This window comes from Haemorhous mexicanus, chromosome 11 (assembly GCF_027477595.1).
Source record: "Haemorhous mexicanus isolate bHaeMex1 chromosome 11, bHaeMex1.pri, whole genome shotgun sequence".
NCBI classification, from domain to species: domain Eukaryota; kingdom Metazoa; phylum Chordata; class Aves; order Passeriformes; family Fringillidae; genus Haemorhous; species Haemorhous mexicanus.
In genome coordinates this window covers 1,067,116-1,090,576 of record NC_082351.1, presented here as the reverse complement: position 1 = coordinate 1,090,576, position 23,461 = coordinate 1,067,116, and the positions used below count along the sequence as shown (strand labels likewise).

Below are 23,461 nucleotides of genomic sequence, written 5' to 3'. Positions count from 1 at the left end.
CCAGAGCAGGCTGGACTGACTGTGCATGTACAATAAATTAACACACCGACACCTGAGAGCTGGGCTGAGCACAGCCTGCCCACTCATCTCAGATCCCTGCCAACCATGCAGGGAGCCCTCAATTTCCTGCACAAAATGTACAGACTCATCAAGAGGAGATGCCCATGGAAATCTGGCCATTTGACAGCTCTAGTAGCCTCACAAGAAATATACAGGAGCCCTGTTTTCTTCCTCCTGGTGCTTACCATACCTCCAAGCTCTTCATTCCACAAACCACTACCCTGTCAGTAAGCCAGGCAGCACCAGATACAACACTTCTCTGACTAAACACCATCTGCTTCATGTGCCAAAGAACAATTCCACTCACAGCCAGACAGCACTACTCTCCAGAAGAGTACCAGTGGAAGTGATTCATGCCATTATTAAATAATACTGCTCATGTTCTACTAACAGAAGCACAAGGACCCACTTTTGGTTACAAAAACACTGACAAGGTCCACTGGTTTAATTTTATCCTGAAATGGAAGCATATGGAAAATGGTGCCCTAGGGAATAAAGCTATTCTCCTCAACAGATGTTCTTGCCAAAGGAAACATTTGGAAGGAAAGCAGGTGTGATTGATGAGATGGTTCACAACTGTAAACCTTGGCCACAGCAGCAACACCATTTCCATTTCATTTTGGGCTATACCAAGAAGAAAGAAAAGCAATTATATTACTGTAACAGAAAGGGAGGAGGGCAAACACACACTCATTCTGTGTCCTTATAGAAACTATACTGTATGTTAAAATAATGCCTAGTAAAAACAGTAATAATTTAATAATCTTTCCAATAAAGTGTTATTATTTCACAAAAAAAACCCTTCAACATATGCATTCTACAGTAACGAATTTAGAGCTGATTTACCACTACAACAAATCAGATTAGTTCTTCTTTTGTTATTACTGTCCCTCTTTACCAACCTTAAGTTAATAACCAACAATTTCTCCTAGTCTACCTACTTGGTTACTTCACTAAATACACACTGAGCCAGGAACAGACCTACTCTCATGATATGAGGTTTTGTGGAAAAGTAAGCATTAACCTCAGTGTTTTAGCATCAGCCAAAAATGACACATTAACATTTCACTGCTTTTGAGATTATGTGCTGCATTTTTCCTCTGCTATGACCAAACCCCACCATATATGCTGTGACAGTACTAGCACTAGCTCGACACCTTCAGATTATGCTGAGAAGAAGGTAGCAAGACACCTGATAGAGCATCCTTGGGGAGACTGTATTCTTACAAACAGTGACCTTGGCAAATGCTCCCAGACACAGCATTTCTAGAAGATATCAAGATAAGGTTCCTTCATTCTGCAGGATTCTGTATGCTGTCCAGGTACTCTTGCAAATTAAGTCATAGAAACACTGGTTGAAAACCTTTTTTCAACCCTGTCATTAAGGAAAAAAAGGAAAAAGAATCAGCACTAGTAGGCTATTCAAAACAAGATCAGAAAGGCAGCAGGAAACATCAACATCTACTGGGAACACCCTACCATAACATCCACAGTTCTAACAAGGAAGGTTGATAAAGTAAGGATGACAATATTAGTTCACATATGACCCCATCACTTTGGGCAGGAATCCCAGAGGAATGGCAAGACCCCAAGAGCCAGGGCCAGGCATCAATGCTGCCCTCCTTGCTCTGAGGCTCCGTGACCATCTCTGCACACTGAGCAAGTCACACACTCTTCCCTGTGCAGAGCAACATTTTGCTTAAAACCAGTCCAATCCTCCAGTGCTGGATAAACCACTTTTAATCAGGCCACATCAGTTTATCTCTGCTCTCAAGTTCAAGGCTCCACTGGCATCAGATGCTTGGGTGATTTTTCTGATTCTGAGCCTCCAGCCATCACCAACAACTCCCAACAAAAATCAAACCTATAAACAAAAGTGTAAACGCACAACCTTAGAGGCACCAAGGCTCATCAGCAGAAAAAGAGCCGTTTGCCCTGTTTCTTTTTAAATAGGAAGCACTCTCTGGAAAAGAGAAATCTTTGTGTTTACCAGTACATTCAAAACTCAAGGATTCCTGCAGGAGCAAACCAGACATAACTTCAGGATAATACAGATTTAAAAAAAAAAAGCAAAAACTTGCAATTCAGAAGCAATATGAGCACTTAATATATTTACAAATAAAGTGCGGCGGGGTGTGTTAATCATTCTCTTTCTGAAGTTTCCACAAGGTGTTGGATGAAATCTAAAAATTTTGACAATATGCTCCTGACATTTGAAAAAAGAGACAACCAGTAGCACAAGATCTTAGAAGAAAGCTTCTTCTTGTGGAAGCCTCTTGCATGAGAACAAAGTCAAGTGCAGAACATGCCAGATAATCAATTTTAGTTTCTAAATTTAGGAACCTTCATATTAAAACAATTAGACTTCTTGTCAGGTCACTGCTAAAGCAAAGCTGTGCTAAACCTTTACTCCTCCTTGTTTAGTTGGCTCAAAGCCAGTCATTCCCAAGCCAACTTCATCCTCTAGCCTTCACATTTTGCTTCCTTACAGTACCTTTTCCCCACCTTTGCCTTTCTACAGTTATTACAGACCTCTTGGCTTGCCAGGCTAACTGAGCTGAGGTCCAGCCTTGTTTTAGAAGCAAGGTTCTTCTTTCACTGACTCACTCTGGTGGCCCTTCGTGATATGTTCCTCTGTTTTAAAGACAACTGTCAGGGCACTCCCTGCACCCAGACAAGTCCCTGTTGCTCCTGGGTGCTTGATTCCTCTGCAGCAGAGCAGGGACGATTTTTGGTGACTGGCTGTTATTTGCAGTTGTGCACCATAAGCCTTAACACAATCTCAAAGCAGTTCAGCCCACTGTTTATGAAATGCAAACAGAACTTGCCAACATCTCAGTTCAGGCTGGCTCCTTACCAAACTAATCCAAACTTATAATACCTGTCTGCTGGCTGAAATAACAGTGCTTACAGGACTGACCATATCAATGTCAGTGCAAACCTTGTGACACTGAGTGTGTGACCAATGCCACAGGACAGAGTAAGAGAATTGGAGCAAGCGATCTGGAAGTCACCAGGAAATATCACGTCGGCTTCCTTGCTGCAAAATAGGAGCAATGATTTTTACACGATTCCTGACAGACCTGCACACAGCTCCAGTGAGCCTGCCTAAGGAATATTTGTCAATGCCTAACTACTCTTAGTTAGAAAGGTCTCCCTGTTCTCTAACCTACATGTCCTCGGTTTCATTTTGAGCCCATTAATTACTTGCCTGTACATGGTGGCCAGAAAGACTCATTCACTGAAGTCCTCCTTTAAGAAAGTGTTTGGGTTGTTTATCAGATACTATTCTCCAAAAGGACAAACCACCTCTCACTATCAGCCACATACCTGAGATCTCTCTGTGCTGTCATAACCATGTGCTGGATTCTGAAGGACCAGTTCCACATCTTTCTTGAAGTGATATGCAGGCAGTGGTTTGCACCAGTAGCCTGTGGCCAGTTATCCAAGAGAAGCGCCCAACATTTTGTACAGCAAGGTTGGGGAACATCATCTGAGAGCAGAGTCCATGGTTCACAACTCCCCTACTGATACATGTCCCTGCTTTTGGGAAGAGGAGAGCCCCAGCAGGTGTTCAACAGATTCTTAGTTAAAATGAATCTGAAAAGCAGACATTGCATTGCATTGCAACACTCAGTACCAGCTGAGGTTAATGTGAGTGCTCAGACTTTGAGCCATAGGTTTAGTTTACCTCTGGGACCAGGTACACAATACAGCACTAACTCATTTTCTGTAAAACCTTTTGGGTCTTGGTGCACTTGGTCTGCCTTAGAGCCATGGGACAAGGCACTCCAGTTAGAAGAAAAATCCAGCAAAGGCAACAGGCACTGCAGCATTTGGGATATTAATCTTTCAACAGAAACAGCTTTTCACAACGGCCTGAAGAGGTTCATACATCCCAATTAAATACATCCCTCCTAAAGCAACACCTCAGAGGAGGTTCTGCAACCTCCTCTCCCAGCAACTGTGTTCACATGCAAGCCACCTGGGCCAGCCCACCTGTGTACATCTCCCCCCACGTCACTGCTCTATGCAGGTGGTACCTGCTGTCACTGCCCACCATGGCAAGGCAGGTGGCCAGGCAGACACAAAAGGTGCTGCTCAGAGCAGCAGCCAAAGAGCAGCACTGATCCTGCATCCCACCTGGAAGGCAGAGAAAGGGCAAGGACTTTCTTCACAACTCACTGCAAATGTAATGCAAAAGGAGAAAGAGTAATTCAGGCAAAATCCTACCCAAAGGGACAAAATCCTCCAAGCCCCACCTCACACTGAAGATTCAAGCCAGCTCTACTTAGGTGAAGGAACCAGGAGAAGGGGGGGAATAAGAGAGAGGGAAATAAGAAGGCTTCCCTGCTCTGACTGCATATTGCCGGCAGCTCCTGAACTGTGAGCTTGTCCCTTTCCATAACCATCCATTCCAATACATCCCAATTCCTCCCTCCTCCCCTCCCTCAGTCATCCTGAGTCACCCTTCTTGCAAGCATCCATTGATTTCCCTTATCTTCCCGGGTAAAACACTTGGAGTGCCATCCCAATTTTCTGCTGCACTGACGTTACTTTATTATTTACCTCCCAGAAAAAAAAGCCCAAACCCAAAGAGCCAAGCAGTGCAACATGATTTCCAGCAGTAGCCAAATTCAACCTGACACCAGCTGGGGGTGTGTCAGGTTCCAGGCTACTGCAGAGTCCCAAGGATAACCTGCCCATGAGAAACCAGCTGGGCAGAAAGCCCTGGCATGCCCAACAAGACAGATGCAGAACAAGCAGGGCTCACTCATCTTAAGACCTTGATTAACTCTTTCCTGAGCTGCATTTTCCCCTCTGCTGTGTCCAAACAGTAGCGAACACTAGGCAAACATTTGAGATCAAGCAGACCAATCAGTGTCTGCAACAATCCCATTCCCTTTGCCCTGTGTGTTGGTGTGGAATGCCAAGCTCACTGGTCTCCACCACTCACAGTTTCACTGCAGACAACAGCTCTTGTTCCTCATGCCCACGTTGTGTAACTGTGCCTCTGCATATGGACAGAGTTCTCCATGACCAGCTTGCACTGCATTGCCCCATGTGCATTCACAGCAGTTTAGAGAGGAAGGAACATTAGGAACTCTCTCCTATGAATCCTTCTCGTCCTCCATAGCACAGGCAATCAAGCAACAGCCTGTGCAAGAACAACTTGTGCATGGAAAGAAAAGGCCCTAATGGCAGACTGACCTGCAGCCCTGCTTTACACGAGGCTCTGTTACAATTCCCAGTTTCCAAACAGCTCAAGTTACTCACGCAGCAAGTTATGCAGCAACAAATGAGATAGGACAAGAGGAGATGGCCTAAGGCTGCACTAAGGGAGGGTCAGGTTGAATATTAGGAAAAAATTCTTCACAGAAATTGCTGTTCAGCCCCAGCACAGGCTGCCCAGCACAGTGGTAGAGTCACCATCCCTAGAAGTATCCAGAAAATGCATGGATTTGGCACTTTGGGACATGGTCTAGTGGTGTACATGGTGGTGCTGCTGGGGATGGCTGAACTTGATGGTCTTAAGAGATCTTTTCCCACCCTAATGTGTCTGATTCTGTTTGCACATGCCAGTTAACAGAACAGGAGGGCAGTGCCCACAGGGCCCCCAGGAGCCTCACGGCCATCATCACCACCCACTGATCCCATCACAGTTTATCTTCCACCCCCAAAATACCCACACTGGTCTTGCTAAAGAGATTTCACAGCAGGTAACCCAATGAATCCTTGCCTTCCTGCTCTGCCCCATGACCTCTGCTTGGCCAGACCGCTCTCCCCGAGCTGCTGCCCTACAGACACAGCCTGGTCCCATGGAGATGCCCCAGCCCACCCTGTACAGGGAGAACAGGGAGATGCAGAGGCCACACAGGGAGACACACCTGCAGCCATCTCTGTCCAAGTTCCATTTCTGATGATAAAAGAAGATATCTGAATACATTCCTCAGAAGATAGCTTCAATTTCTCAGCAGCAGCTGAGAACTACTCTCTGTCACAGAAGAATCTGCTTGATTTTTTTCCATATTTTTAACTTCAGACAGAAGATCTTTCATTAACAGCAGAGTATTACATGGCACAACCAAGTCTTATGGTGCACCTTGCATTCATTATACTAAAAGCTTGATTTGACATGCAATATTTTATTTAAATTGTTATGTAAAGTGAAGAAAAAACTTCCTCACTCAATTTAATTTGCAGGCTCTTGAGAAAGAAATTCAGGAATACTTCAACCTAAAAAATTATGCAAGACAGACAGAGAGAATATAAACAATCTCTTCCAAAAAAATAGGTGTGCACTTAAATCCAGAACAAAAAATACCTCTTAAGTAACTCAGCAGAGCTTAACTAACTTAAAATAGGACTTTGAAGAAATTAAAGGAATAGGTCTGTTCAAAATAAATAAATATTTTCTGTGTCATTAGTAACTGAAATCCCTTACAATAGGGAAACCCATTGCAAAGAACAATTATCTGGAAATAAACAGATGAAGCACAATGAGTTATCCCATAAAGCCCAGACAGCTTCTCGTTATTTATTAAAAACTTAGAGAATAAAACTAAACCACATTTAAAGGAAGCCATCACAGGCCCATACAGGTTAGTTTAGAGGACGTCCCATTAAACTGAGAGGAGGCTATAACTAATAATTTTCTTATTGTGGCTTTTATATGTTGGCTGCTGTTCCAAGGACAGATTAAACACCACGGCTGCTTGGTTGGATATCAAATTAAAAGCTCTGTGATGACCCTTCATTCCCAATGAGACATTTTGAGTCAGTTTTTCATTTTTAAAAAAATCTATTAACTACACAGTAAGTTCTCCAGAACATTACCCTGAATAAAAATAGTTTCAAATGACACAGAAGAAAATAGGATAGGAAACAAATATGTCAACAGAGGTTTGGGCTATGATTCAATTGACAAACTTCCCAGATGGGCACCCTGTGGGTAAGCAAGGGGAATCCTTGGTTTTGCTATGACACACCTGGAGCCCTACAAGCACCAAACACCAAGAACAGGCACCACAATATTAAAATATTTCACCTGAAAATAACATTTTGCAACTTAATAAACACACACAACGAATTTCTTCTAAAAATCATGTGGGCTTGGCCTGGAAAAGGATTCAGTATTTCCAACTTTCCACTATGCAGGTGATAAAGGTAACAGACCAGTCCCAATCCACAGCTTCTGAAAGGAACCAGGAAATACAAGGTGAAAAATAAACGCCCTTACCTAATTAACATGAAAAGGAAAAAACTGAACTATGCCAGGGTAGTTTCTATTTTAATTCCCATTACCTTTCCTAGAGCAGGAGAAACTCAAGTGAGAGTCAGAGAGTTTTCTCCCCTCAAAACTGAGACAAGGCTGGTTGAAGAGACTTTTCTTATCACACCCCTTTCTTACTAGAGATTTCCATGGGACAAAAACATATTAATTCCCCCTCTAATAATATACATGTGAAAAAACATGTTATTAAAAGAGCGTTGCAGGCACTGGCCCCCAGCATGCACTCCTGGCTATCAACACACAGCACAGGCCACATCAATCCTTCTCACTCTCCCTTAACTCTAAATCCAGAAAAATTCTCCTTACCCTTTCCACTCTTTCAATTAGCCTGATTATAGAAATAATCTGTGAGATTTCTCTGCTGCAGTGTGAAGAACTGGAGCAGTGGGCAGCCTCCCTGGCTATTCATCAGCAGCATCACTCTATGCCAAGCCAAGCCTTTCGTCTGGAAAAAAGCTTGGTGAGAGTTTTAGATGAGAAAGTTCTCAGAGACCACACTGTTTGTGTTAGCACACTCAAAACAAACAGAATATTATCTACTGCAAATAGCATTCTTTTACCAGAACATGTTTTTTTAGTCTGCAAGGCCAAAATTCAGGTAAAATACTTTAAAATAATTTCTGTGATATCAGCTGGAATCCCTTTATAATAGGGATACCCATTTGGTATCCCTATTTTAGTCTACAAGATTAAAAATACACTAAATATTCCAGCTCTTGTAGATTATGTTAGTCTACAAGATTAAAAATGTACCAGTCGGAGCTCTAAGAGGTTCTAAGTAGCTGTAGTTAAATTCTAGATCTATTACAAGAGGATGCTCAGAGGGATTCAGCAAAGGACTTTTTGCAGCAGGAGGCTGAATTAGTCTTGCCATCAGATCCAGCTGATTTTCATGAAAGTCAATGGTTTCAATATCACAAAAGTGATAACAATAAAACATCAAGATCTAGACATGTATTACCATATCATACAAAAGCCCAGACATTTTCAAGATGGGAAAAAAACTTGTGAGTCATGAAATGATTCACTTAAAATATTTTAAAGCTTTGTTTTCAGAAGCTTTCAAAATCAGAACTGTCATGAAAAATTTATTGACTGCAATGAAACAAGAGGTTTAGCACAGCCTTCATTGGAACTGCAATTCCATTTTAAACCCCAAATTTCTTAACTTCCTAGCACCTTAGAGTATGACAGTGAATGTTAGCAATGTCTCACACACAACACTCAAGGGAAGGCTGATTTCTCAGTTGCAGAATAAAGACACTTCCAGATGTTTGTAAAAGCCTTAGGCAGAACTACCTAACCAGTTCACAGTCCATCTAGGCACTTTTAAAAGAAAGCACCTGAGAACTCACAAGCTAAAGAAGATTTGGGTTTTTTTTTTTTAATCATTCAACCTACCAGAAGCACATTACCTATTCTATTACGAATGCCATGTACTGCAATTAATTTTCAACGCCGTATGCTTCAAAACACCTTTTAACAAAGAATAATCCTCATTGCCATAATCTCATTTACTAGTTCTTAAATTCAGAAGGACACTGACAAATTTAGATTCTTGTATTTATGTCACCTGTCCAAACCCTTTATTATGGTAATTATTCCACATATCTGTGTGGTCTTTTAAAGTAATGCTCACATACTTCTTAGGGACAAGCCTTAAGCAAAGCCCAAGAATACAAAGGGCAAATGCTTGCCATGAATATGGAAGAAAACAGCAATTCAACAGTGAGACCAAAGCAACCTAAATCAAGTCAAATCACTCCACAGACATCTTTTTGGGGATTCCACCTCCACTTGCAGTGCTGCTCCCACATTTACGCCACATTAGCTATTAAACAAGGTGCAACACTAAAAAATAAAGCCAGAGAGCAGCTACAATGTTCCTTAAATCAGCTTCATAAAGAAAGGCAGAATTACCAGAATATTCTCTGAAAAGCAAAGGAAGCATTTGAACCTGTACTTTCATCTCCATAGCTAAGCTTAAGGAGAAGTTACACCCCAGAACCACCAACTATATCTATTTTATAAAAATACAAGTATTTGTGAACATGCTGATTTTGCACTGAGATTTCCCCTGTGGGGGATTAAAGCCCCAGTCCAGGCTCACACACTGCTGCATGCTCTACACAGCTACAGTGTGGCTTTTCATGCCTTTCATCAACTAAAAACAATTGTGTGATCACTTTGATCATGCCAGCACAACCAGTGCATGCAATTATTTTTAAAGCAGGTAAATTTACATGGGAATTTTGGGCAATCTAAGAATAAGAGCTTCTGCTCTGTGACTATTACCACATTTCAAAATATGTCATATCCTAAAAGAACAGACTAGACAGAATGCTTATTGAAACATGTACAAACCCAGGCTCAGGGGGGTTAAAACTTCAGTACAGGAGCACCTTAGAAACTGTGTGTTTCTTTTTTAACTTTTTTTTTTTTAACTGAGCACCTTAAAAACAGGTGAACAGGCTTTCATGACTAACTATTCATCTGACTTAGGCCTCTAAGACTAATTAACATTAGTTAATTCCAGCATGTGCAAGATCTTCCAGTTAAACAAGTCCATCCATTTTTTTTTAGTCACACAATTAAGCACTTTGCTGTGTCACAGATTATAGATTAGTGAAGGATCCTCCAAGAAAAATACATACAAAACTACTGGAAGTTTGTTATCTTGCATCAACTTAACAAACTCATGAAGAGCAAGAATTCTTTTATGGGACAAATTCTTCCCTGTCAGGGTGGGCAGGCCCTGGCACAGGCTGCCCAGAGCAGCTGGGGCTGCCCCTGGATCCCTGGCAGTGCCCAAGGCCAGGCTGGACAGGGCTTGGAGCACCCTGGGACAGTGGAAGGTGTCCCTGCCCTTGGCAGGGGGTGGCACTGGATGAGATTTTATTTAAAATTTATTTAATGTAAAATTTATTTAAATTACGCACCAAGGACTCCACTGCCAGAGAATTTCATTAGTTACCCTGCTGTCAGAAATCCATTAGGAAATATACCCTATACATCTTTCAAGGCACAAAGGTCACAGTTCACAAAACATTACATTATTATCTCTTTTTGTACTCAAAAATTAGCTTTGTGGAAATGTTTTAATGACTTCTTTCTCTAACAGAAATCATAAATTACAATTTCAATTCTAAAACTCGGAGATACTGCAAACAGGATAAAGCCTGCAAAAACGCACAGCATATATATGGAGCCTTGTTTTTTAAAAAAGCACTTCCAGCTACTTGCAGGAGCAGAACTGCAGTACCAAAGCATCAACAAAGCAGGCAGAAAGATAACAACTATCAGTCACTGCTAAGAATCAGAAACAATTATTGCACAAGATGTTATAAATTGCCTTTGTATCTTGTCTCACTAGGTGCCACCCTATTTTCCTTTGTTTCTCTGCAAATTCTGATTTCTCTCTCAGGTTCATCAGGATATTCAGACCACCAGATGCTGTCCCAGCTGTCACTGACTGATAATCCCAAGTCTGCACAAAGCAGTGCCCAAGGAAACACCCTGCACAACTGGGAGGCTCTCAGGTGAAATGGCATCTCATCAGATTAATTATAGGAGATAACTTCATGCAATTATTAAGACGCCCCTCTAAAAAAAAAATGAGCAATGTGAAAAAAGGATAAGTGTATATACCCTGTGGCAGTGTAGAAGGTGTTAACAGCAGAATCATGTCCTTTTAACGTTTAGGGGGTGGCAGAAGACAGGAAAGAGAAGGAATGAGAAGGAAAAAAAGTCACTTAAACTGCTTATTAAAAGCCCACTGGAAAGCTTTTGTGAGGTAGCATCTATTTTACTAATAAAGCCTTCCTAACAAGACAGCTGAGGGTGATGAGGCACTGACACAGGTTGCTCAGAGCCCCATCCCTGGACATGTTCAAGGCCAGGTTGGATGGAGCTTGGGACAACTTGGTGTAGTGCAAATTGTCCAAGCCGATGGCAGGGGACTGAAATGAGACAGTCTTTAAGTTCCTTTATAACCGAAACCCTTCTGTGATTCTAAAAATGTCAAAGGCAGGCAGGAAGGGGCTGTCGAAACACCCTGTAACCAATTCCTAACCTGTAACAAAGCCAGACCAGCATCAGTCACACCTATCACACCCAGAGAATGTGGGGTGCAGTAGCAACACTGGATTTAATTTTCAGGGCCCAAGTTTGTAAAGTGTGTATTTTTCATGTGTCCTGCTTGGACAAAGCCAACTTCCCCAGGCACAGATCTTCCCATTCCAGGCCCTCTCCATCAGCAGCTCCATGCTGAGAGATTCCCTCCCAACATGGCTACAACGCCAGCAGTGTTAGTTATAAATGGGGTTGTTATTGAGCAACATCACAAATAAAAGGAAGAAAAAGTCTGGATAGTATTTGTGTGGCTAAAATCAAATCCCCAGTCCCCTCCTTGTGGCAGTTACTTTTGAATACCCAGGCTTCTTTACACCAAGTGTCTCATTTCACACTGAAGAACCTCAAAACACAGCCAAGCAGCAAACATTCTTTGAAGCCCACAGGCGCATAGGCCTGAGCTTGTTATCTCCTTCCCTCAAACAAAAAACATGGTTTATATATACTAAAAAAGTATATCCAGGCTTCAGTAAATGAAGCTGTATTTAAAGTTTTAGTGTTACTTAAGAGAAAGAATTGCTCTAATAGTTTTGTAGCTTTACTGGTTAAAAACTTGTCATTATAGATTCACCCAAGTGAACAGATACACATTTTAATCACACTTTTTAATCACTAACTGTTTCTCATGGTCAGGGATGTTAGCCTCTCATCAAAGCCTTCCATGTCAGCAGCTCCTGTGGGGATGCTGTGTACCTACTGCATGGCAGGAGAATGGGTTCTGGCATAGTACTCATGAGTGAGGACAGAAATTCAAGCTGTCAAGTCCTAAACATAAAAATTATCATTTATTCCAGCAAGTTAAAGACACATTTCACTTCCCTCTCCTAACCAGTTTTTTGCTACAAGTTTCTTCTTTCTGTACTTTGAAAAGAAAGCTTAATCCTCTTGCTCAGAGAGGGATTCAGAGCTGTCTATAGCCTACAGGAAGCCGCAGTGTGCCTCCACAGCAGTATCTGGTATCACGTGGGAATCTATCCAGTCGGCTGATTTAACATGAGACTGGAAAAATAAGGCATAAAATTGACCTGGGCCCAAATGAACTCTGCTGAAGGCACCTGGGGCTCTGACAGCCAGTCCTCAGCTGCCAGCACACTGAGGGCTCTGTGCCTTTCCTCAAGGTAAGGTGCCTGCAACAGCTCCAGCCTCCAGCACATGCCCCAAATGGCTTCAGCCTTGAAATGTGCCCCCCCCATGTGTGAGCACAGCTGGGACTCAGAAATTAACTCTTCAGCTGTTCCTCAAACTGCACATTCATCACATAGAGACAGAGCTGAGTGAGTGATGACACCTACTCTCCTCTGACATGACAACTGGAAGAGGTACTGCCCATCTTCCCTCCCACAATGGCCAAACTTAGACTAAAGAACTTACACCATGAGGGGAGATTCATTCCCAGCTCCCCTCACATGTGCAAGGCTCATTGAAGCCTTTACCAAGCCATCTTAAACTACTACCCTGGCAGCTAAGGAAAGAGTGAGGGGCACAGCTCCTGCAATTTCATGCTTTGAAAACAGAAGATTCTGCCATTCTTAGCAAAATAAGTGTTATAACTGAGATAAAAGCAAATCCATTCCATTAGTGTGACACTTGCTTTATTATCTACAACTCTCCAAACATACACTGATATGAAAGAGAAACAAAACAAGTTCAGATGCAAACAACCATGCCTGTTTTCCTTAATTAAATCAGCAAAGCCTGGAACAAAACAAGCCTATTTTGATAATATTTGGCTCTTGTAAAACTCCTGTTTCCAGTGTTTCAGCAGAGCGCTGCACAGGCCAGCAGCAAAGAGCTACATCCACTGGAAATGTTGTGTTTACCCCCCCCCACCCCCCCACATTCTGAAGCATTCTGTTTGAACAGCAGGATTGATTCTGCTCAGTCAAGCACCACAGTTGCACCAGCTCTGGCCAGCACAATGGGGCACCTGAAATGCTCCTCTAACTGAAGCAGTTCAGCATCAGGAAAGGCAACATGAAAAAGCTGCTTATTGTATGAAAATTTGGAATAAACACCACAACTTTAATCCTTTGAGCACACGCTAGCGAGAGAAGGGAATATCCATCTCGGAAGCAGATAGAGGCAGGGCCTGGTCCAGATAGTATTTGTGTAGCTAAAATCAAATCCTGCTTCTGTAAAATCAGTACTCAGTTCTCAATACATGAGGTAACCAACTGTCATCTGCTCTTTTTAATAAAGCCTTATTTTATAGAATATAGAGCAAACTTTATCATTCAGCTAAAGACAAAAACCCTTTCTCCATCTGTTTAGTCTGACTGGGTTTTAGGCAGTTTAAGCATGTGAGATGCACTGACACTGCCTTTAGACAAGCCCTGTTAATTCAGGAATACAAAATATAACATTGCCATGCTCAGTTCTGAACCACAGTTTAGAGGCTCATGCTTTGCAAAAAAGTTAATCGAATATACTTGACAGTTCTCCAAAATGACATAAATACATAAACAAACAAAAAAAAAATCCCCAAACAAACAATAAGGCAGCCATCATCCATACAGGTTACATTCAAATTCTCTGAATTTTGAGAAAACAAAAGGCCTTAAAAATAGAGAGAGATTAACTATATCAGGACTTCCAGAATCAGAAAAAGATATTCATCAATAGCTTTGGCAACCAGCTACTGTACAACCTCCCCTCACACAAAAGCATTACAAAACAGGACTGGTGTGTAACAAAACAAAATGCTCATTTCCTTTTAGGTTTTCACTTTTTTTTTTTACAAAAAAATATTAATCTAACCAATACCTAAAACTCAAATTAACTTTAGTAAGGTGGTGCTGAGATACATCACAGGATCAAATGCCATTCTAAGAACATGTAATTTTCCTTTAAGAAGGTCAAGAATGAAGATCAGATTGAATTCACATAACATGGCCAAGTTAGAATTCCCCGCAGTGTTACTTGGCCCTACCTTCTCTCCTTGGTTTTCCTTAGAGCTCATGAATAAGTGGTTTATAGCTCTCTGCAGCAAACTGAAGAATAGATGGTATTAGGTCTACAGTTACTCCTTCGTTGACAGTTTAAACAAGATGGACATTCCCAGAAAATGGTCTTTCATTTTGCTCATTACTCCCACTGCACATTTAACCACTATATCACACAGCCCTATTTCTGTACTAACACTATACAGTAAAATCATTTTCCAGTGGGTACAATTTTTCACAAAAAAGCATTTCGGGGATTATGATGAACTGACAGCACAGGTAAGACCATTTAAGACCAAGATGGAGCATCTCCTATAAAATACAATTCAAGATGAGTACAGATATAAGCTTACTTATATTTCTTTAAGGGATTGCGAGGAGACATCACCATCCCAACACTATCTGAACATCATGTTAGAGTCACTCCAGAAAGTTTTCAGTGCACATTTTTTACCATCTGATTTGAAACTCAATCCAGCTTCACCAATTGTGACAGACAACCAGCTGGGAAATAAGGTGCTTCCTAAGGCTTAGAGGTGTTCAGTGACATGTCTCAACTTGTATTCACAACACAGGTAATGGCAGGGGACAGGGGAGAACAAGCAGGACTTGTGATCCACTCTGTGTCCCAAACCCCCAGTGTCTTTTACAGGACATGGGCATTTGCATGTGAAAAGAATCTCTCAGAGCTATGCAGCTAAGTCTGAATGGACAAAATTCCCAACAAGCACACTGTTTGGGGTAAGTATAATGCCAGAATGAGATATGGACCCGATTCCTTCAGGGGATGATGAAACTTTAATCAGGGATAGAGGGAGTTGCTTATGGTTTGAAGATCAGTCCATTCCAGAGCAAGGGACCAGTCACACATAAAAGGGGCTCTATTTTGTGGTTTACGTAAAAACTGGGTTTAGAAGAATGTACAAGTACTCTTGTATGGGTGTAGAGTCCAGGCAGAAGCAGCTGCAGCCAGGCAGTGCTGGAGAAGGTGGCTGTGACCCCTCCTGCAGATGGCTGACCTCTGCTTCCCAAGAGGCAGGAGGGAAGCACGATCAGGGAGCTGCTCCCTCCTTTCAGAGCTAAATAGGAATAGCAAGGTACTGGACTGAAGGTTGCTTCCACTTGACTTATCAACACGACAAAGAAAATCCTCTTCTGCCCTTCTTGGCCAATCTCAGTTTCAGGCACATCAAAATCAACACTGGGATAGCACCCATACTGTCCATAAGTGTCACTCGAGGGAAAAGATACATTTCCAAACATAAATTCATATATATATATATATATATATATATATATATATATACATACACACACACTTAAACATGAAGCAAACCAGTTCTGCTTCCATATGACCCTTCTGCATATTCTCCAGCTGCTATCTGCAAGCCCCTCCTGTTGCAGCACAACAAAGAGTCTCTTCCAGTAGGAGTGCCAAGTGTCACACATCTTGTGTGACACACCTTTGGCTGCGCTTGCCTTGCACCTACGGCCTGCCCAGGCATCACACATCAGCACTTAGCTCATATTTATGTCTCCTGGCCAGCAGACCCAATCCAGAGCTTAATGCACACACAGGTAAGTGTCCTCCTGCTGGCCATCAACAGCCACATCACGGCAAATCTAAAAACCAAACTTCTCTTTTCTCACTGAACCCACATGCACCACTGCAGTGGGCTCCTGAGACAAGAGCCCCCCTCCTCAGCAATGCTTTCACACCCAACCCTTACAGTCCTACCTTCCAGGAGACACTCTTTCAAACCTCTGCAGCATCTCTAATCGTTCAGACTACCAAAATGCATTAACTCCAGTAGCCAGCATCTTTTAGCACATCATTACCATTGCCTCCGAACTCTTAAACCTCTCTTACACCCTAGCCACAAAACATCACCAGTGTAAACGTCACTCATGTCAGACTGCATATCAATTGCAAGGATCACCACAGTGACAGTTTGCAACATCAACTTTTTCCACCCCCCCATCAGCTGTGGATATGAGATGACCAAAGGGACCAGAAATATCCTTTACACCCGGCTCTGATTTGAAGTAGTTTCTTCTTATGGCAGCTGGACCCACACACTTAGCATGAAGAGTTTCACCAGAATTAAGGGCACACAACCAGCCTTGGTCACAATGTGCTCAAAGCAAAAGAAAGGAGTCTTATGTGATCCACAAGCAGAATGTGAAGCCTGACCCGGCTCTATTTCATTTACTGAATTTGAGAAGCAGTCTATTAATAGTTCACTACCATATCCCTGCCCTGCTTCTCCATGCCAGGGCAACAGCTCTGCTAACAAACACCAGTGATAAAGGCACACATTTTCATACTGACACTGTAGAACACAGCTAATCCAAGTGTTTGAATTTAAACAGAAGACACATTCACAAGAATTAACCGGAAACAGACAAAACTGGTCTTCAAGTTCACTTAGTGTGAGCAGACAGCAATACCAGACTCAAGCTTTCAGGTAGTCTCTGTCTCTTTTCTTCTCACAGTGGTGGTATTCACAGTCCAAGCAAGAACCATAAAGTACAATGAGGCCTCTGCATTCCACAATACCAGGTGTGACTCTTTACAGAGTCCTTATATATTCCCAAGGGGAAACATGATGGGATTTTAAAACCATTCATCTAACTAAACAGAATATTTGGCTTGCAAGCAGGGGAGTGGCAAATTCATGACCCAACTCTACTCAGGAATGCAACACTGTAATACTGTTATGCCAAAGCCTCACAACACAGCGATTGTACACCATCAATTAATATTAATTATAGCTTCTTGGAATGCAAACCCTTCCGAAACTGCAAGGGCACACTAATCCTGCTCTAGCACTTCAGCTTCATGAAGGAACAATAGCCTTATTTTCTAGCTAGAATTCAACTACAGCTTTCACCTCTCCAAACAGGTCTAAAGCCCAGATCATTTGATTAGTACTTGGGTCCCGCCCTAATCAGAGCTATGACTTCAGTTCTGAACCCTAAAGCAGTCTTTTCAATGAAATAAAGCCACCGAACAAGAATGGCTCACAAGGCCTTTGTACAGATGGACAAAGACACACAGGCAACAGCACAAGCGGGCTGAAAAACCGCTGAGCCAGGACAGGATTAATGCCTGCATGGAACCTCAATGCCATCCACTTTAATTTCCCCGCTCCAAGTGGAACAAGCACAAGAGCATGTCCACAAAAAATACTACAGGTTGCAGCAATTTTTCCACAAAATGCTTTGGCCTGGGTTCTGATGGTGTGAGGCTGCAGAGGAAGGCATTTTGTCTCCAACAGCATGGTGATATGATGGCTTCCACTCACCTATAGGTAACTTCAAATTTGCGCAGAGAAACACCACAAATCAGGGCAGACACAAATGACAGAGCTCACAATAAAAAATTAAAAAAAAAAAAAGACAAAGCTCCTCAACAACCATGAATATAGTGATTTACTTGACAGCGCCCTCTGAATGTTTTCCCTAAAATTCCCCAGCTGAACCGAGAGTATTCTACAACTCAAAGAGACGACACAGCCATTCACACCTTCTCCCGTTGCCTCCTCCGTGCAAATCCAGTCCAGAGGCAGGCTTTAATCCTGTAGTCGTTAAAGGCTTTTGTCATTCAATCAGGCTTTTCCAATCCAGACTCAAGTATTGGCTTCCAAATTCACATACCATCTCGCATTACCTTCGGCATCACTCAAAACTGCACACAGTCGAGTTTAAGGAGACTCAGCAGCCCCTGCCTCCAAGGGATTCACACCAATTTCTATAAAGCAGCCAAACAATAGTTTTCTTTCCACAATTAGACGCCTAGAGCAAATCCTGTATCAAACTGAAAATATCTAGCAGCAAGATCTAATTTGAGCTGAAGCACATATAGTGAAAACTAACGGGAATGTGAGCACTATACAGATTTCTTCACACGAAGTCAGTACGAGAATTCCTAAATAAGTGTAATTAAGAACATGAAGGCCATTCACCAAGTAAGAAAGCTTTCGCGCTGCAATTTTCCCTTCCCAGTCTCTTCCTTAGGTGTACATGATCCAGACTAGCACTTCCAAGCAGTGTTCACCAATACATTTGGCAGGCTTTGGTCATTAAAGCTGCTCCATTACAGAAAATACGTGGAAAATCCATTTCTGTCAATCCCCCTGCTAGAGCACTCTGAGAAAACCTGGCATCATGCTGAATTCTGGGTCTGTTCTATGGCTTGGCAGTGATGGGGCTGGCCTGGGCTGCATGGACTGACAGGAGCAGCATCAGCCTCTTCCAACCTGCCCTCCAGCAGCACCCCAGCCACCATCCCTCGTGGATTTTAGGCTGCTGAAGCAGAAGGCTTACACACTCCGGATTCAGTTCCCAGCAAAAAGCCAGACAAAAGCCCAGGCCTGCCCTCAGGCTTTCCTCCAGCACCTCTCTTTTAAACACCCTTAACAATCCCCCAGACGCCCCCTTCCCCACAAACCCACCAGGACCCCGGGGCCGGAGGAGAGAGGGGTTCAGCCCCTCACCACCAGCCCTCTATACCTTGCCTGACTGCTGTGTCTCCCATTCTGCACCCCCGTCTGATAAAACTTGGGGAATGTACGACTATGAAGACTGAGAAGCGTTCCCCATAATTCTTATTAAGAGAGCACTGCTTCAGTGAATTATGATTATGTTGTGCAATGAAATCATCAGAGAATAAAGACGTGGCTGTACATCCATCCCCAGCTATCCCAGACAGCCAGGAGTAATTTACAAACAGATTGGGCATTATTAAAATATAAACAACCAAGAGCTCAGGCGTACAATAACATGTTATTTCCACATCCGTTTCAAATGCTCTTTTAGGCCATAAAGCTCAGCCATCCAATGGAAGTTTAAAGATCCCAAATTATAATGAAGAGTTAAACCTCCTTTCAGCAAGTTACAGAGTAACTCAGGCTAAAAATAAAACAATATTAATTCTGTATTAGGTTTTTCTCTTAGATAGGTCTCATTCCAATGGATGACAACAAAAGTGAGGTAACAGGCACTGTAAGCACAAAAAAAAAAAAAAGAAAAAATTAGGCATGTATTACTGTGATTTTTACCAAAGGCTACAAAATCCACCAAGAACAGGGTAACGGCATATCTAAACCTTCGTTCTCTTTAAATATTGCTGGATGACGCTGCTTCATTCTGAAGATCTAGAACTTTAATGTAAAAATCCACCTTTTCAAAGGTATTTGGACAGATAAGTCTTTGACCTAACCAAAGTACTGCAAACGTAGTACCTAAAAAAGGGCAAACACCGGGGCATATTAGGAGGTTTGATTCACAGGACAGTGACAATTTCATGGCAGGGGAGAGGGAAGGTCGGGGGGAGCAGCTTCTCAGTCTTTATGAAGCCATAACACAAAAGGAAATTTTCCCCCTGTAAACGCACTCAAATTACTGACTGTCGATGTCATTTTAACCGGGAGCTGCTGCCCCGAGAAGGGGCTGGGGTCGGGCCGAGCATCCCCGCTCCGCCCTTCCCCAGGCCGCGGGAGCCACGCGTGACCTTCGCCGTACCAGGCGGGTCCTGAGCGGCCCCCGCGGCGGCAGCGGCGCCGGGCCGAGGGGGTTAAGCGTGGGAGGAGTGTACATAAGGTGGTGGATCCGGAGCCAATGGGGATATTGCGCTATAGTTAGACACTGGATTCTAAGCGATGGTGACCATAAAGGCTGCTCATGGCTGAGCTGCTCTGAATGACACCAGCACGGTGCCTTTAGTTCAGAGCTGCTCATGGCTGAGCTGCTCTGAATGACACCAGCACGGTGCCTTTAGTTCCCGGCTTATAAGGCAGAAAAAAAAAGCACAGGAGGATCAGCTAGGCTTACCTGCAGTTCACACCACGCGACTTCCACCCACGTCTCCGTGTCCAGACCCTTGTAGACCGTTTTGAAGGATCCCCGCCCGAGTTCAATATCAAACTTTAGGAACCTGCCATCCGGCGAGGTGGCAACCGCTTTCATATCAGCCTCCTCCTCGGGCTCCTCTTTCTTAGCCTTGCCCTGGTCCTTGGCAGCGTCCTGCACCTCTCTCCGCTCCGCATCCTTGCCTGGCTCCTTCTGCTCCTCGGCGCCCGCGGTGCTGCCCGCGGCCGGCGTTGCCCGCGGCTCTCCGGAGCACTCGGCCTCCCGGCCCGCCGCCTCCGCCGCCCCCTGCCCCGCCTTCGCCCGCTCCGCGATTATCCTCCTGGTTTTGGGGAGCAAGATGATTCTCCGCTGGTGCTCCGCCTCGGGCAGGTCGAAGGCGGGCTCCTCCTGGTCCGAGTCCACCACGCTCCTCCGCAGGAACCGCTGATGGACCAGCTTGGGGTCTCTGGAGCCGGGGCCACGGGGCAGCGGGGCGGGGGCCGCCGGCGCTGCAGCAGCGTCCGTGCAGGCGGCCGCCCCGCTCTCCCCGCCGCCGGGCCCATCCATGTTCACGCCGGTCTCCGCGGCCGGGGGAGCGCCGGGCTCGGCAACCGCTGGAACCCCGCCACGGCCGCCGCCTCTGCCGCCCCGCCAAGGTGCCGCTCTGGCATCACCACCACTTTCCATCCGGGCCGAGGGCTCAGCGCCCGCCGCCGCCCCGGCCCGGGGGAGTCACCGCCAGCCGCGCCCGCGCCGCCACCTGCGCGGGGCAGAGCGCAGCCCTGAGGCGTCGCCACGGCCCGGCCCGGCCCCCGGGCACCTTCCCCGGCCCCGGGGCTCCGACAAGCCGGGCCCCCGGGCCGGGCCGCGGCCGCTCTGACCGGGCTCCCCCCTGTCCCCGGCAGGGGCGCGGCCGAGAGCGCCAGACGACCGGTGCAGCCCCTCACCTGCGGCGGGCCCGCGCACAAAGGCGCGGCGGGGCCGTTACTTACGTGCGGAGCCGGGGGCTGCCGCGCTCAGCGCCATGCGCGGAGGAAGGCGGGCGGCGGAGGAGGGGCGGCTCCGCCGAGCGTGCGCCTGCCCGGGTGCGCGGAGGAGCCGGGGGAGCCGTTGCCGGTGCGGGGCTCCGCGGCTCCGCTAGGCTCGGCCCGCCCCTGCGCCGCAGCCCGCCCCCGCCGCAGCGCCGGCCCCGCCGCGCCTCTCGCTCCGCGCCCGGCGGCTCCGCGCCCCTGCCCGCGGGCGCCCTGCAGCAGCCCCGCCGCGCCCCGTCCGCCGCCGCTTTTTTTGTCAATGGCAGCGCTCCCGGGCAGCGCCCATTTAGGGCACCGGCGCTCGGCGGCCACCAATGAGGCTGCAGAGGGTGGGCGGCCGCCCCTCGACCTCGGCGCCCGCTCCCCGCCGCAGACAATGGGAGGGCTGCCTCGCTCCGCGTTCTGCGACGTCCGCCCCTTGGCAGGTGCCCCCACGTGCCCGAGATCATCCCCAGGGAGCGTCCTCCCATGGCATCCTCCCGACAGGCATCTCCCGAGCATCCGCCGACAGCATCCACCGAGAGCCTGCCCTCCACAGCACCCCTCCCAGAGCGTCCCCCGAGTGCATCACTCCCAGACATCTCCCCCAGAGCATCTCCCCGAGCGCTCAGCGCCCGCGCAGGTGTGGGATGGGTGCAGGGCGCGGGCCTCAACTCCCTCTGTTTTCTGGATCCAGGAGGTGGCCTTGCCAAGCAGCCGATTATCACGCCTGCAAGCAAAGGGAAGGTGACTTGAAGGGAACTGAATACTCTTTGCACACAGCATCTTTCAGCATTCCTCAAATGCAAAATGTGACCAGGGACCGACTCACATGTGGCCACTGCAAACACCACACAGCCCACCAATGTACTGCATGGCAGGTCACAGCACATGACAAGCCTTGCGACCTTGGGTTATCTTTTTTGTGTTTTTTTCTTTATTCCATGCAGTTCAATAATCACTATGTGGATATTGACCCCATTCACTGTGACCAACACTTCAAATTAGCCTAGATAGAGGGAAACTTTGATCTTAACACCCATCTGTGCTTCAAAGAATCCACCTGGAGCACTGCCTCCAGTTCTGGGGGCCTCAGCACAAGACCTGTTGGAACTGGTACAGAGCAGGCCACAAGAATAATTGGAGGGCTGGAGCCCATCTGCTCTGGAGACAGTTTGGAAAACCTGGGGGTGTTCAACTGGAGAAGAAGCGCTCCAGGAGAGCTGGAGAGGGACTTTGGGCAATAGCCTAGAGGGCCAAGACAAAAAAGAATGGCTTCCCACTGCCAGAGGGCAGGGTTAAATGGGGAAGGAATTATTGGCTGTGAGGGTGGGAAAGTTCTGGAAGAGGTTTCCAAGAGAAGCTGTGGCTGCCCCATCCCTGAAAATGTCCAAGGCCAATTTGGATGGGGCTTGGAGCATCCTGGGATAGTGGAAGGTGTCCCTGCCCATCTCAGGGTTAGGAATGAGATGGGCTTTAAGATTTCTTCCAACTTGAAAGTCTGTAATCTATCCTTAGGTGAGGTCAGAGATGTGGGACACTGGCTTTGCCAAAGGCTGTGCCCTGTAACAGCTGTGACATTTCTGCTCTGTAAATTCACAGAAGGACTCTAGTTGCCACTATGCCAGGCTGCTTTCTCAAGTGTTAGGTTCATACAAACATATGTTTTTGTAATTAAAATTTAAATAGATAAAGAAAATAAAAAGAGAAGGTTTACCAAGTAATTATTCCCTGAGATTTCTGAGGGAAAGGAAGTTGACTGTCAGGCAACCATAATTAGTTCTTATTTTAATTAATTAATTTTCAGTTAAGAATGATTTTAAAAAACCCTTTAAAATAAGAAACTGGGTAGTTATTGTCAATAGAATCACTGGCGTTTTATTTTTACAAATCACACTTCACTGATTATTCAGCCTCATGGATGCATTTGATCTTTCAGTGGTTCGCATTTTGAAGTGTTCAAATATCAGTGATATTTCTAGGACTTGCAATTGTGGCATGAAACATGGATTTGTGTGCTGTATAGAAACCCGAATTCCCAAATATTAGTCCTGTATGCTGGGCTCGGCACCTCTCTGCACGTGGAGATTTGGTACACAGAGAGCAGTCTGCAGGAGAAAAGAAGGGAAGGGGAAGAGTTCTGACACCTTCTCCTTTTTATTACATAAATT

At 45.2% G+C, this 23,461-nt stretch overlaps 1 protein-coding gene across 11 annotated transcripts in view; it reads right to left on the bottom strand.

Annotated features, from left to right (window-relative positions):
- The window catches only part of WNK2 (WNK lysine deficient protein kinase 2), a 94,824-nt gene extending 73,733 nt beyond the window's left edge, over window positions 1-21,091 (bottom strand). For 3 of the 11 annotated variants that reach the window (XM_059856028.1, XM_059856033.1, XM_059856035.1), the window contains exon 1: window positions 20,263-21,086. In XM_059856028.1, coding sequence (XP_059712011.1) covers window positions 20,263-20,967 — 705 coding nt within the window. In that variant the 5' untranslated portion in view covers window positions 20,968-21,086. Of the gene's footprint in view, window positions 1-20,262 lie in introns of all 11 variants that reach the window. The other 8 variants (XM_059856024.1, XM_059856025.1, XM_059856026.1 and 5 more) reach the window with 5 other exon arrangements.
- Window positions 21,092-23,461: the final 2,370 nt, after the last annotated feature.